At 35.6% G+C, this 13053-nt stretch overlaps 3 protein-coding genes and 1 pseudogene across 8 annotated transcripts; 1 reads left to right on the forward strand and 3 right to left on the reverse strand.

Moving 5' to 3' along the window:
• Positions 1-213: 213 nt before the first annotated feature.
• LOC104747818 (uncharacterized) lies at positions 214-2291 on the reverse strand. Of its 6 annotated transcripts, none has more exons than XR_761255.3 (6): positions 1682-2265; positions 1480-1545; positions 1363-1381; positions 1201-1267; positions 939-1070; positions 214-578 (listed from the first exon to the last, which is right to left on the reverse strand). XR_761255.3 is itself a non-coding variant. In XM_010469521.3 (6 exons), exons 1-6 carry the CDS (start codon positions 1700-1702, stop codon positions 320-322), a joined length of 471 nt encoding a protein of 156 aa, XP_010467823.2. In that variant the 5' UTR covers positions 1703-2265; the 3' UTR covers positions 214-319. The 6 variants fall into 6 exon arrangements, 4 of the variants coding, with proteins under 4 accessions (XP_010467823.2, XP_087342923.1, XP_087342925.1 ...); XM_010469521.3 differs by having other exon boundaries at positions 214-490; positions 939-1065; XM_087486797.1 differs by having other exon boundaries at positions 939-1065.
• Positions 2292-3772: 1481 nt separating this feature from the next.
• LOC147927431 (defensin-like protein 103) lies at positions 3773-4238 on the reverse strand. The gene is made up of 2 exons (XM_087488350.1): positions 4127-4238; positions 3773-4030 (listed from the first exon to the last, which is right to left on the reverse strand). Exons 1-2 carry the CDS (start codon positions 4209-4211, stop codon positions 3867-3869), a joined length of 249 nt encoding a protein of 82 aa, XP_087344476.1. The 5' UTR covers positions 4212-4238; the 3' UTR covers positions 3773-3866.
• Positions 4239-4731: 493 nt separating this feature from the next.
• LOC147927432 (large ribosomal subunit protein eL14z-like) lies at positions 4732-5604 on the forward strand. Its single transcript, XM_087487455.1, has 4 exons — positions 4732-4746; positions 4807-4888; positions 4980-5092; positions 5466-5604. Exons 1-4 carry the CDS (start codon positions 4732-4734, stop codon positions 5520-5522), a joined length of 267 nt encoding a protein of 88 aa, XP_087343581.1. The 3' UTR covers positions 5523-5604.
• A 7354-nt stretch (positions 5605-12958) lies between these two features.
• Positions 12959-13053, reverse strand: LOC147927433 (small nucleolar RNA R71; annotated as a pseudogene).

The following is a 13053-nucleotide window of genomic DNA, read 5'->3' on the forward strand; positions in this document are numbered from 1 at the left end:
TCAAGATTTTCTTCCTTTTTACGCTTAACAGTATATTTGTATTTTAGAATTGTATAAATCATTAGAATAATTTTTTTTTAAAAAACCACAAAGTCTCTTATTGTTTGTTCTTCTCCTGCCCAATAAAAGATATAAAGAGAAGAAAAACCAAAAATCGTCACAAAGCTTTCCCTTCGATGAAACAAACATAAAGAAAAGAAAATGCAGCAGACATGGAAGAAGCATAGGTCATTGCTAAAGAGGCAAATCAATCTCACCAAATTCACCCACCATTTGATAATTCGAAGAAGAATTTCATCAAAATTTACAGATTTCAAAATCAAATTCTCTGGTCACCGAGAACTCTTTGGAAGAAGATGAGAGAGAGAGAGAGAGAGAGAGAGAGAGAGAGAGAGAGAGAGAGAGAGAGAGAGAGAGAGAGAGAGAGAGTTTCTGTGTAAACACTAATTACTGACCTCCAGTAAACTCCCAGATGATCATAAGCAGTGATCTGCTAATGAGAGATACTCACTGTTATCGGTCTTAAATTGACAAAATCTTGAAGAGCTACACGAACCTGCAACAAAAATCCTACGAACCTGCAACAAAAATCCTAACTTCAGATGAATCCAAAATACAAATATGGCATGGTCAAAAAGAAATATTAAGAATGATATTAGTTACAGACCATCACCCCTCATGTCAAGTCGCTACACACTCTAAATCATAGTTCAAACTCATTTTAGTTACAGAGAAATTAGAGAGACACTACATTGAAGCTCAAATTCCTTTACCATAATTCTGTGACTACGAAAATAGCTCTTTGCGTGTGATGGCAAAGAAAGACCATGCATGTGACACAAAGCAATAAACAGGAAAGATTGCATAATGTTCTTGAAGAGATAATTCAAAGATATGAGGAAAACGAGGAAACAAGATCAGCCCAGTGAAATTAAAACCTGTGAGAGTTGTGAGGGTGTTCGCTCTCCTTTAAATTCTTCCTTAGCAATAAGGGCCCAGCTGCCTTCACCATGTCGCTTCACAGCAGCAATGAGCTCCTCATCCTCCTCAGATGACCATTTTTTTCTTCTCTTCCAAGGAGCCATACAAGCAAAAGAAAAACAGAACACAAATTATGAATGAAATTTATTTGTCTAAAAAAGCATACACAAGGCACAGTATCATCATAACTCAAAAACCAGCTCGAATTTTGGTTTTTACTGAAGCTTCTTAATCCCAGGGAAAGAGGGAAGGATCGAGATGAGAGCATCATTGTATCCTACAGGCTCTGTTCCATATGAGTAAACGAGAAAATAAAAAATCATTACACGAAGAAGACTTGGAATTGGCCACCGAGTTGTTCAATGTAGCACAGAATTTGACCTTCTTTCACTTGGTCTTTCTGTCAGATTAAACAAAAGCAAACAAGAGAGTAGTAATCAGTGGTTTTTTTTACCCCATAAAATCAAAACACTCTCTTTTGTTCAAGAAGATTGGTACCTCTTTACATGACGAAGGCATGCGTTTACCCTTTATAGTTTTGGATCTCCTGTAGAAGAACCCTACCTGCGCATTACCACACCATTTAGATTGGGGACAACTTTCTGATTGAAACTCACATCTCCTTTTTTCATTTTTAACGGAGAAATAGCTTCCAATGAAAGCTCTGATATATTGCGTTTATGTTGTGTGGGTCTCTTACTTTTGGAGATTGGAGAATCATCAAACCCTGATCAGCAGCTGAGGACGCTGGTCTTGTGATAGCCAATGAAGTAGAAGGAGTTGATCCATTCGTAATGGGTTTGCCTCAAATTCACGTCTTGAGCAGAGAGATAGAGAGATTCAAAGAGTCTTTCCTCACAGATCAAGATTCAAAAAAATCAAAGAGCTGATGAAGATGAAGAAGAAGAAAGAAGAGAAATGAAAAATAGAAACAATTGAGAGAATAACAAATAGAAGCTTTTTTTTTTGTTCTCAGTGATTTTGCCGGTGGATCTAAACCAAAAAAATAAAAATAAAAATAAGAGCAACTTAGGAAGAAAACGATCAACCATAAGAAAACAGTAACAATCAACCATAAGAAAACGAAATTCACGCCAAATAAAAACTAGATCTACAAATTTGTTTTTGAGAGAGAAAGTGAACAGTGAGCTCAGAGAATAATTGTCTAGATAAATTTTTTTCTTTTGCCATGATTTTAGTCGAAAAAGATGAATCAACTTAGAAGAAATCAATCTCATATTCTTTTGCCAACCCAAATTTAAAAGAATCCAAAAAAATTTAGGAATGGATCCTTCAAGATTTTTGTGTTTTTTACTCTTAAAAATCAAAGACAGTTTTAAATGTAAATGGCATAAACCGTAATAAAACACACAATTCTGGTTTAGAAGTAATTTGCAAACTTTTATGTGTTATTCTAGTAAGTCGACAATCTAATGTGTAAGTATAGTAATAAACCTACTTTTATGTAATATTCTAAGTAATTTCCCTTTTCTTTATGTAAAGGTGAGTATTTTTTTTTTAGAAACAGTAATTAATTGTATATTTTCACAATCATTTTTTTTATCTTATATAAAAAGTAATTTTTCTTGTAAAAATTAGTAACTGAAAATTAAAATACATAAACTATATTATAATTTTGAATTTACTGGTATATATATATATAATTTCCTTATAATAATTCTTAAAAATTTAAAAGCTGTTTAAATTTTATAATTTTCTTATAATTGCCTTTTAATATTTTTAAAACTGTTAACAGTTTTGTTTTACATTTAGAAGTTTACAAAGGTTTTTTTTTCTTTAAAAGATTTTAAATAAAATTAAGTTTTCTTTTCTTTATTTTACTTTTATATTAAAACTTTTTATGGTAGGTTTTGAATGTTTACATTTCTATTTTTTTAAATTTTAATAAACTTAGAATTGACATATGTCAACATCTGAAAAATACAATTGACATGTGTCCCGATCTTGTTAATGAGTAATTTTGACATCAAACTTTATATAATAAGATTTCTATATAATAAAACAGAAGTACACAACCTTTTTAGGTAAACTATATAATTTTTAATTTGCTTACAAAATAGCTTACAAATCCTTATATAATAAAATAGAAGTATACAACCTTTTTCGGTAAACTATATAATTTTTAGAAGTTAGTTACAAAATAGCTTACAAATTAAATATACGTTGTTACAAAAAAAAGTTAGAGATCAATTTGGTCAATCTGTGGGCTATATGAATAAACTTAAGATTATCCCAAAGAATCTTCTTAAAGAGAATATTCCAATGATTTATACAATGTCCAAAATAAAATCTTTAGTATTCCATGTATTGTTACAAAATATATACTGTTAGGCATAAAAATATACTGTTAAACGTAAAAATGAAGAAAATCTTGGCAATTTATCACACTTACAGTTGAAAAGAAATCTTACATAATCATGGATTATATTAAAACACTATCACCAAACATGTTCAAAAAATTAAATAAAAACAAACAACAAACATAACCATTTCTCATACATAAAATTACAAAATTAACAATATAAAACTTACAAAATAGGTGTTTTTTTCAAGCCATCATATTTAGCATATGATTTTATTGCATAATGTTTTATCCAAAAAAAACTTTTAAAACAATCATATAAATTATATTTTATTCTAAAATTATAATATAAATAAAATAAATTTCAACTCGTGCTCTACCACGGGTCTTAATCTAGTTAGAACAAATAATGGAAAGCGTAAAAAAGAATAAAACTATATTTGCTTAGAAGGAAATACACTAGAAAAATTGATGCCATAAAATATATTTTCTCTATCTCATATTATTTGCTTTTTTCAATTTTCAAGACAACAGTTACATTTATTTAAATTATTAGTACTATTTAGTTAGTTATAGTATCGACACAACAACATCTCTCTTCAAAAGTACAAACGCCATAATCATATTTTAGTCTTTTACAGAAGAGATCACATATTCTTGGCCCTCTCTCGGATTCACACACAGGATAGCCGAAACATGTGGTTCTTGGTCGCCCTAATCCATAACCTATGTTACAGTAATTAAAAATATAATCAACATACTCATTTAACAAAGAGTAGTGAAAATAGTTACAAAATGAAGGTACATATAAATAACAATCACCCGGACTTCCAGCAACTCTAGGACTACAATGAACAAATGATATGATGAAGAGGATTGTGAAACAAAATACCACTAAAGTTTTCATAGTGACAACTATTTTGGTGATATCCTCTCAAGTGTTTTTTTTCTTAAATTGAGTTGTTCTTTACCTAGACGATTATATATATAATTTAGAACACAAAAATATGTTAAATATTTTCTTTCCTGGTCAAAGATGCAAAATAATACAATCTTTTAATTTATTTCCCTATGGATATTTAAAAAAATATGATCATACCTTATTATGATACAACACTGGTCAGCTGATTTTAGTTCATTAATACATAATTTAATATGTACAATTTTCAGCATAATATTAGTTCATTAATACATAATTAAGGCCTTGATTGGCAATTACTTTAGAAACTTTACAAAGCCAAAAAATTCCTAATAATTAAAATAGATCCAATCAAGCTTTGACTTTTCTTATTTGTTCACAGTCAAAATATTTCCATATTTCATTTTTTCGGCTTTAGATTTTTTTGTTTTTTTTGGTACAACAAAAGAATCAGCTCAAACGAGTCAATTAGGTGGAAAATTGTTCACATACAAAACAGAGTGCAGAGATGTACGCGCATGGCGTGCCAAAGAATCGACAGCTACATTAGCATTACGAGAAATTAAAGATAAAGAGAAAGTAGAGGTTGTCTCTTACTGACATCGTCATTGATATCAACAGAGTGCCCAAGAAGAAGGTTTTGATTGAGGCTATAGACAAGGCTGGTGAGTTTCTTATGTAGCATGACCTTTTCCCGACGTTTTATTGCCTTGTTGGGTCATCATCTTATATCTGAGCTGTAAAACTTGTATGCAGATGTGAAGAACAAGTGGGAGAAGAGTTCATGGGGTAGGAAACTTATTGTGCACAAGACAAGAGCTTCCCTCAATGATTTTGACAGGTTCAAGGTCATGTTGGCCAAAATCAAGGTTGGTACATCTCTATCTATTTGTATAAGATTTTTTTTTTTGTGTTTTGAGCCAACTTTAGGAATAATACTACATTTGCCATCGGTTTTGGGTGTTTGGTTTCTGTTTATGTTATTGTAATTAGGAATAATACTATCTAAATTTGTGTCTGCCACTACGTTCACACCATCCTCTTCTTGTGTTTAGGTTTGGGTTTATAGTTTTTTTGATATAGTGTTTTATATTATGGTTTCGTTAGATTCTGATTTTTTTTTGGTATGTATTAAAAGTGTGGTTTATAAAGAAACATCTAAAATGCTAAATGTTATTGAGTGGGATGATAGAAAATCTCGTGCGACCTCTCATTTAAAAGAATATTGTGTTGCTTTTGCAGAGGGCTGGTATCGTAAGGCAGGAGCTTGCTAAGCTAAAAAAGGAGATCACTGCTTGATTTCTTACTTAATTATTATCATCATACTCACCACCAGTTTCTTGTTTTTGAATCTGTTTTCTAGTTCAGATTATGAGATCAATTTTGCTTTTGACTGATAGTTAGCTACTGAATTTTTTTTGCTATAGAAGAATATTACAGTTTTCAGTTAGTTATTAAGCGAACCAGATTTTTCCCAAGTCCTGGTTTGGTCGGCCTAGTCACGGTGATTGAGATTCCGAATGTTAACTTCACCCCTTTGAGACCAAATACGGAAACCACTACAAGATCCAGCACCTCGAATAAAAATTGGTGTAAAACCTGCCTCTTGCGAAGAATTGACAAAGGTTACAACCAGTCGAGAGATGTGGGTTATGATTCTCACAGAGAAAAATCCTTCTCACTCTCTTGGAAACAATACATATTTAATATGCATGGCATTGGGTGTTGGACCGTAACAGTTTAATCATTTTACCTTAAAACTAAGGGGTGTATTGAACTGAGGATTTTAGGAGATTTTGGAGTATTATTAAATCTTATGTTATTTAATTGGTATTTTTCAAAAATCATCTGAAATCCTATGTTATTGAATGTGAAATTTCTAAAAATCATTTACAATCTTTTGTTAGTCAATCAATAACTTATAAATCTCATCGCTCAAATTTACTGTTATTCAAAAAATCACAATTTTTTTTAAAAATATATATTGAATGGGATTCTAGGAGACTTTCGAACATATTTAGTTCAAAAATATATCTTACAAAGGGGGGGGGGGATGTATTGAACTGGGGATTTTAGGAGATTTTGGTGTATTTTTAAATCCTCTGTTATTTAATTGGTGATTTTTAAAATCACCTGAAATCCTATGTTATTGAATGTGAAATTTATAAAAATCATTTACAATCTCTTGTTATTCAGTCAATAATTTATAAATCTCACCTCAAATCTGCTGTTATTCAAAAAATCATAATTTTTTAAAAAAATCTATTGAATGTGATTTTAGGAGACTTTTCCAACATTTTTTGTTCAAAAAGATGTCTTACAAAATCACACATTTGAAGGTGGAATTCTAAAATATTTGTTTAATAAAACTTTCTTCGTCACCAGTTGCAATTTTTTTTGCAACTCTCTTTCTCTCTTCTCTCTTCTCTCTTCTCTCTAGAAAAATCCTACAAAATTCCACAGTTTCGTGTTGTTTACATAATATAAGTTGTAGTTTCTAAAAATTCAGAAAATTTTAAGCTTATGTGAATTGGTTTAGAGTTCGCCCTAGAAAGCTCTCAGGCACGGGACTCAAGACTCTTTTACAAACTATGCCTTCCGGCGCCGGTGAGGCCTCTGATCGCCAGCGTCTGGGGGTGACAAACCCTCTTAATCTCTCTCTAATCTGCATAAGCTTCTCTCTGGTCGTTTGTTCCATCTCTAAATCCTTCTCCCCTAAAAATCCAATTGTAACTTTCCAAGAAGTCTTCTACTTGAAGGGTTGAGTTACCGACGGAAGAGCATATATCTGCTCTACAAGCTCCGATCTACTTCAGATCTTGGATGCGGTCCCGCTCGTGAACCCATTGACAGAAGCTTCGCAACAGTCCAGCTGCTCCTCACCTCTTACACCCGAGCAAAACCTCATCGGTTCACCAATTGGCTCTAGATCTGGACTAGCACCGGCACCACCTCTGTTTCCTTCCTACTGGATTTCGTTGATGGCAGGAGCTTCTCTTGGACCATCAGATGTGCCTTTTCCAGTGGGAACGTCGACGGCACACGGCGAGCTCAAAAGCTGGCGGATGGTTCCCTCAAGTGTGCTACCGCCGCACGTCTCTATGTTCTTGCAGAACGGCGGCGACCTTTTCACCCATCACCTAACACCAGCAACCCTAGAGTTTGTGAGGATAGGCCTTGTTTATCCTTGTAGCCCATTATCGCCACTGTGTCCCATATCCAGGTCCGATCTCTTAATTGCTCTGCTTAGCCTTACTCAAAATTGTGTTTACTTGATAATGGCGAGACTGCTCTCCCATTCGGTCATAGGAACACTATTTTTAGAGAAGACTAGCTTACACCTTTATCAAAACCGTTTGGATATTGCACTTTGCTTATCATCAGTTGCAAACTTAATGTCGAATTTATATGGAGTCGATTATGTCTCGAACATTATGTGCCGTGTTGCTTTCAAAGCCACTGTCCTACACCCTGACCTTGAACTGAGTATGAATCCTCCCAGCTCCATTGTTGATAAGTCTATATCAAGCTCAACCTCTCTAGCACCCACTTCCTCTGCTTGGTCAAGTCGAGTAACCCTCGGTAGCAGAACATTGGTGTTTCTGGAGTGTTTTGTTAGATATGTGTGTCGAGGCCAGTATTTATACATTGATCAGATGTCTGCAATGATTAGCTATATGTATGATCTTGATCTGGTTGTGAACTTTAACCCGTTGTTCATGCCCTTTGCCCCATGTTCCCACCTATCGCCACTAGACTGTAAGCTTGGGTCTGTTGATAAGTCTCAAAGCCAAACCGGCTACAAGCTTTGTGTGGATTTCCTTAACCTCCATGGCTTTGAGCTTCATGTGAGGGAGGACCCACCTGCTCTGTTACGGTTTGATGCCCAATCTCTGCGAACCTGGTTGTAGCTTCAGCTAAATTCATGAGGTCTATCCCTAATAGATTGAAAGATTCCGCTCTTATGCGTCTGATCCCTCTCCTGCTGGCGAGCAGCCCTCCATCTGTTCCCTCTATGGAAAACCCGTTTACAAGCTCAAATGCGTTATCCGCTAGAGCCGTTCATGATCACCTGTTGGTCAAGGATCTCGTGAAGCTTGGCTTCAAAGACGAATCCACAGTTCCAGTAGACTTTTCAAATATTGTAAGACTTTTTAAAGTTGGAAATCCCTTTGTTAAGCTCATGGAGCTCCTATCCTTTTGTTCCTTTGTTTCTGTTATCTCTTGTTGTAAGAACTCACCTCCTTTTGAGGTTTCAGCTTAATCGAAAGCTTTGGTTTGACAAAAAAAAAGTTTCTAAAAATTCAGAATTTTTGGAATCCTTTCTTGATTCTCTCAAGGAGACGAAATAACTCGAGTTATCTGAAAATTCATCATAGACAAAGTAAATTGTCTTGTATATTGATTCTTGAGCAGGGCTTCAAATTGTTTTAGGTACTTTTGATTTTGCAAACTCTGTTTCTTTGGATATCAAAAAACCCAAAAAACAAAAAAAATTGCAGATTTGATTCACGTTTTGATGAAATAAAACCTCAACCAAGGTCACTTCCTGTATTGAACCAAGATAATTATGCACCATAGGATCGCTTCTCTGTATGCTAGTTATAATTCTCAAAATCCAAGTGAAAAGAAGCTTCATACCTGCTTAGCCACTGAAGATGTCTCTGTATGCTTTTTAAAAAAAAATAACCAAAGTGTAAGTGAAGTTTTGGTAAATGTGATTCTTTAATGGTGTTGACTTTGCCAACAACTTGATCCAGTTCTTGTTTGATCTTGTTTAACACTTTACGATCTCTGCCAAGTCGAATTCAGATGCGTTAACCAAAACAGCCAAGAATCAAATACATGGACATATGAGCTTTCTCATCATCATCTTGTGGAAGAATCAGTTGGAAGAGCTTGAAGGTGCTGACAACTGAAACAAGAGATCAAGCTTCTTCACATGAAGTTGAATCAATTTTTGCTCTTTTTTTAGTTCTAAAATCACCTAAAATTCAATAATCAAATCTCACCAAATCCCAAAACCTAAACTTTAAAATTCTATAAATTCTAATCAAATCTCCTAAAATTACACTCAAATCTCTCAAAATTCTGAAATATTAAAACCCCAACAAATCTCATAAAATCCTCAGTTCAATACACCCCCTAAAATCATGGTTTGAATACACCCCCTAAAAATAGATTTGTTTAAAAGGAAATACACTAGAAAAATTGATGCGATAAAATATATTTTCTTTGTCTCATATTATTTGCTTTGTTCAATTTTCAAGACAACAGTTACATTTATTTAAATTATTAATTAGTACTCCCTCCGTTTCAAAATATAAGATGTTTTAGTAAAAATACACATATTAAGAAAAATTTACTTTTAAAAAATTTAACCAATCATACCCAAGACTGCATAATATAAAATACTAAACTAATCTAAAAGTTGCATAGAAACTTGAAAACATTCTATATTGTGAAACAAAAAACTTCTCTAAAACATCTTATATTTTGAAACGGAGGGAGTACTATTTAGTTAGTTATAGTATCGACACAACAACATCTCGCTTCAAAAGTACAAACGCCATAATCATATTTTAGTCTTTTACAAAAGAGATCGCATATTCTTGGCCCTCCCTCGGATTCACACACAGGATAGCCGAAACATGTGGTTTGATTCGCTGTTAAAAAAAAAAGATTTTAAGTTTATTTTATCATCATTTCATGTTCCTATTGTATACTTTGGTCTTGTGTGTGTAGCGTTTCCTTTGCCGCACCCAAACTCATGAGAAGACCAAAGTTTTAAGAATGTTGTTGATAACATACAATTCATTTGGGCTAACCATCACCATTCTTGAATTTACGAAGATTGTTCTCATACTTATTCTTCAAATGCCTAAGCTTTTTCATAAATTGAACCTTACTACATTCAAACCCTCTTCACATCCCTTGACACTCCACACTCCTTCGTCTGACTCACGACACAAGAGTCTTTGGATTCGTTTACAACTTTTTTTTTTCAGTTGACCTAACTACGAACTTCATTAGGTTTATTCTCGGAAGAGTTTCACCAAATATATATATTTTTTAATTGCATTTCCAAAATTTGCAAAAACATCCGAGTCTAGATATGACAATCCATCCCGCGGACCCCACTAGTCTCACTGCTAGCCCACTAGCCACACTGCTAGCCGTCCAAACGGACCCCAAGCTGGTCCTGCAGGGCATCGATCCTAACTTATCACTGTGGATATCCCAATCCACTAGTAGGTTATTGGTGCACCAGGCGTTCCTCAAACCCTGGTCCTCACCCTTTAACAACCTTCCCACAGCACAAGCTGTCACCAATTGGTCCACAATGATGGGCTAGGATCGATGCCCTGCAGGGCTAGATTGGGGGCCGTTTGGGCGGCTAGAAGTGTGGCTAGTGGGCTAGCAGTGAGGCTAGTGGGATCCGCGGGATGGAGTGACACATAAAAATCGATTTTTATATGACAACCTGTCCCACGGACCCCACTAGCCCCCGCTAGCTGCCCCAACGGACCGTCCGTGGACCCTGTGATAACTCTCTAATTTACATGTTTTTAGCATCCCTTTTTGTCCATATTTTGCATTGTTCATACCTCTAACTTAACATTTTTAGGTCATTTACTGTATGAATTCACTTTTAGAGCATTTAGGGTGTTGCATTTCTGCATTTGCATATTTTGGATGAAAATAGGTGCTAAAGAGCCAAAAATGGGGGAAAACAAGGACAACTCGAGCATGTACCCGAAGGAGTCATCGAGCTACAAGAACAAGTCCGAACCCCAACACGATCAAGGAAGATCCAAGAGCATGAAGAGCAACCCGCAGATCCACCCGAGGAGTTACCCGACTTCACCCTCGTGTACCCCATCGAGTAGACCATCGGGCAAGTCTGGGAAGCTAGGTCAAATGGGTTTCCATATATAAACCCCCTCGTCCCCTAGCTCGAAAACGAGCACGCCGCAGACCCTCAAACCAGAGAGCGAGAGCTTCTGTGAGAGAACTGAGCGACTCAACATTTTTCTTCTTGTTTTGCATTTTTATTTTGTAGTTTTCTTAGATTTTTATCCCTTACTCTTTCTACTCTACTCTATCTTTTAATACAATGTCATTTTTGTTTATTTTGATTGCTTTTTTATTCGTTTCTATGTCCGAGTAGTGTAGTAAAGTTTCTAGGGATGGGATAGATGATTTTGTGTTCTTGATCGGTTAGGATGCTTTAGTTGTTTGTGATGATTGATAGATTTCCTTCTAGGTTGGTCTTCTTAATGCTATCAACAGACCGAATGGTTGAGATTAGATCTAGGGCGTTTACAATGCTACAGGCCGAAAGGAGTAGATAAAATACTTGATTTAGCCAATGCTAGAGGTTTACTTAACTATGAGTGACAAAATCAGATGAGTTTAAGTCTACTGACAATAATAAATCGTTCTTAATGCCTGCTTGTTCATATTGTTAGTGCGACAGTGTGGTAGTGTGTTCAAGGTTGATTGTTGCTAGTGTGAAAGTGTGGTGACAAGGTCTTAGAGGTTCATTATCTAGGAAATAATTGCTTGAGGCATGTAAGGCATTCGTACTGGTCTAGAACACTTAGGATTCGATTACCCCCATCGTTAGGAACTTTCTTATTTCATTTATTTGCATTTCTCTACTTACTCGACCACTTACCCGATCAGGTACACGATAACCTGTATCGAGTAATACCCCGAGCTGTTCATATCTCACTTGCATACTCGATCACCCCACTCGATCCTGTACTCGATTGCTTGCATCGAGTGCTTAGGTCGTGTGGTTTACTTGTTTATATTCTTTTACTTTGTTCATTTTAGGATTGTTAGAACCAAACCCTTAATCGCTTAGGTTGACTTGTATTGTACTGAACATATCCTTCCTGCTAGCAATACACAACCATTTGGATTGATAACCCTTTCTACTACAACTGCATAGGGGATTGATACCCTGGGTGAAAACCTGTCTATCAATTTGGCGCCGTTCCATTTGGTTGTTTTAATTTTGCTACATTTAGGATTTCAGGACTTGCTAGATCAAGTTCGTTTGTTTATATTTGTTTCAGATACTGACTTGTTTGCTTTCGCATTGTTTGTTTTGAATCTCAGGTACAACCCGAGCACACACCCGACCCATCACTCGATCACTTGGATCGAGTTGATCCTCGTGTACACACTCGGATACCTACCTGTGCATGCAAACACGATCCAAAGGTAGCCAGAACCTGAGTCCTTTCATCGACAACATCGACAGACCTCGGCTACTCAGAGAACAACAAGTTCAGGAGGAACAAGCAATCATTGAGGAGACGATGAATAATCAGAACGGTCCACCAGCTCCTCAAGCAAGGACCAATATAGGAGCAGGAGATGCTCCAACTACTCACACTCAGAGGAATGGCATTGTGCCACCAGCTGTGCAGAACAACAAGTTTGAGATCAAGAGTAATCTCATCCAGATGATACAGAGCAATAAGTTTCATGGACTGCCAATGGAGGACCCATTGGATCATCTGGATGAATTTGATAGGCTCTGTAGCCTCACTAAGATAAATGGAGTCAGTGAAGATGGATTCAAGCTCAGGCTTTTCCCATTCTCTTTGGGAGATAAAGCACATATCTGGGAGAAATCGCTCCCTAAGGAGTCCATCACCACTTGGGAAGCGTACAAGAAGGCATTCCTAGCCAAATTCTTCTCCAACTCCAGAACCGCAAGGCTGCGAAATGAAATTTCCGGCTTTGTACAGAAGAACAATGAAGCTTGGGAACGTTTCAAGGGGTACACTACTCGATGTCCACATCACGGCTT

The sequence above is a fragment of the Camelina sativa genome, chromosome 15 (assembly GCF_030686135.1).
Source record: "Camelina sativa cultivar CO46 ecotype springtype chromosome 15, ASM3068613v1".
Lineage (NCBI taxonomy): Eukaryota > Viridiplantae > Streptophyta > Magnoliopsida > Brassicales > Brassicaceae > Camelina > Camelina sativa.

Excerpts from the sequence above, each read along its gene's own strand:
- LOC147927432 (XM_087487455.1), top strand. Across the intron at positions 4,889-4,979 it reads TGAGGCTATAGACAAGGCTG|ATGTGAAGAACAAGTGGGAG; the intron begins GTGAGTTTCTTA and ends ACTTGTATGCAG. Across the intron at positions 5,093-5,465 it reads TCATGTTGGCCAAAATCAAG|AGGGCTGGTATCGTAAGGCA; the intron begins GTTGGTACATCT and ends TTGCTTTTGCAG.
- LOC147927431 (XM_087488350.1), bottom strand. The coding sequence starts at position 4,211 with ATGAAAACTTTAGTGGTATTTTGTTTCACAATCCTCTTCATCATATCA. Across the intron at positions 4,031-4,126 it reads TAGAGTTGCTGGAAGTCCGG|GTTATGGATTAGGGCGACCA; the intron begins GTGATTGTTATT and ends ACTGTAACATAG.
- LOC104747818 (XM_010469521.3), bottom strand. The coding sequence starts at position 1,702 with ATGATTCTCCAATCTCCAAAA. Across the intron at positions 1,546-1,681 it reads TGATTCTCCAATCTCCAAAA|GTAGGGTTCTTCTACAGGAG; the intron begins GTAAGAGACCCA and ends GGTAATGCGCAG. Across the intron at positions 491-938 it reads CACCCTCACAACTCTCACAG|ATCACTGCTTATGATCATCT; the intron begins GTTTTAATTTCA and ends TCTCATTAGCAG.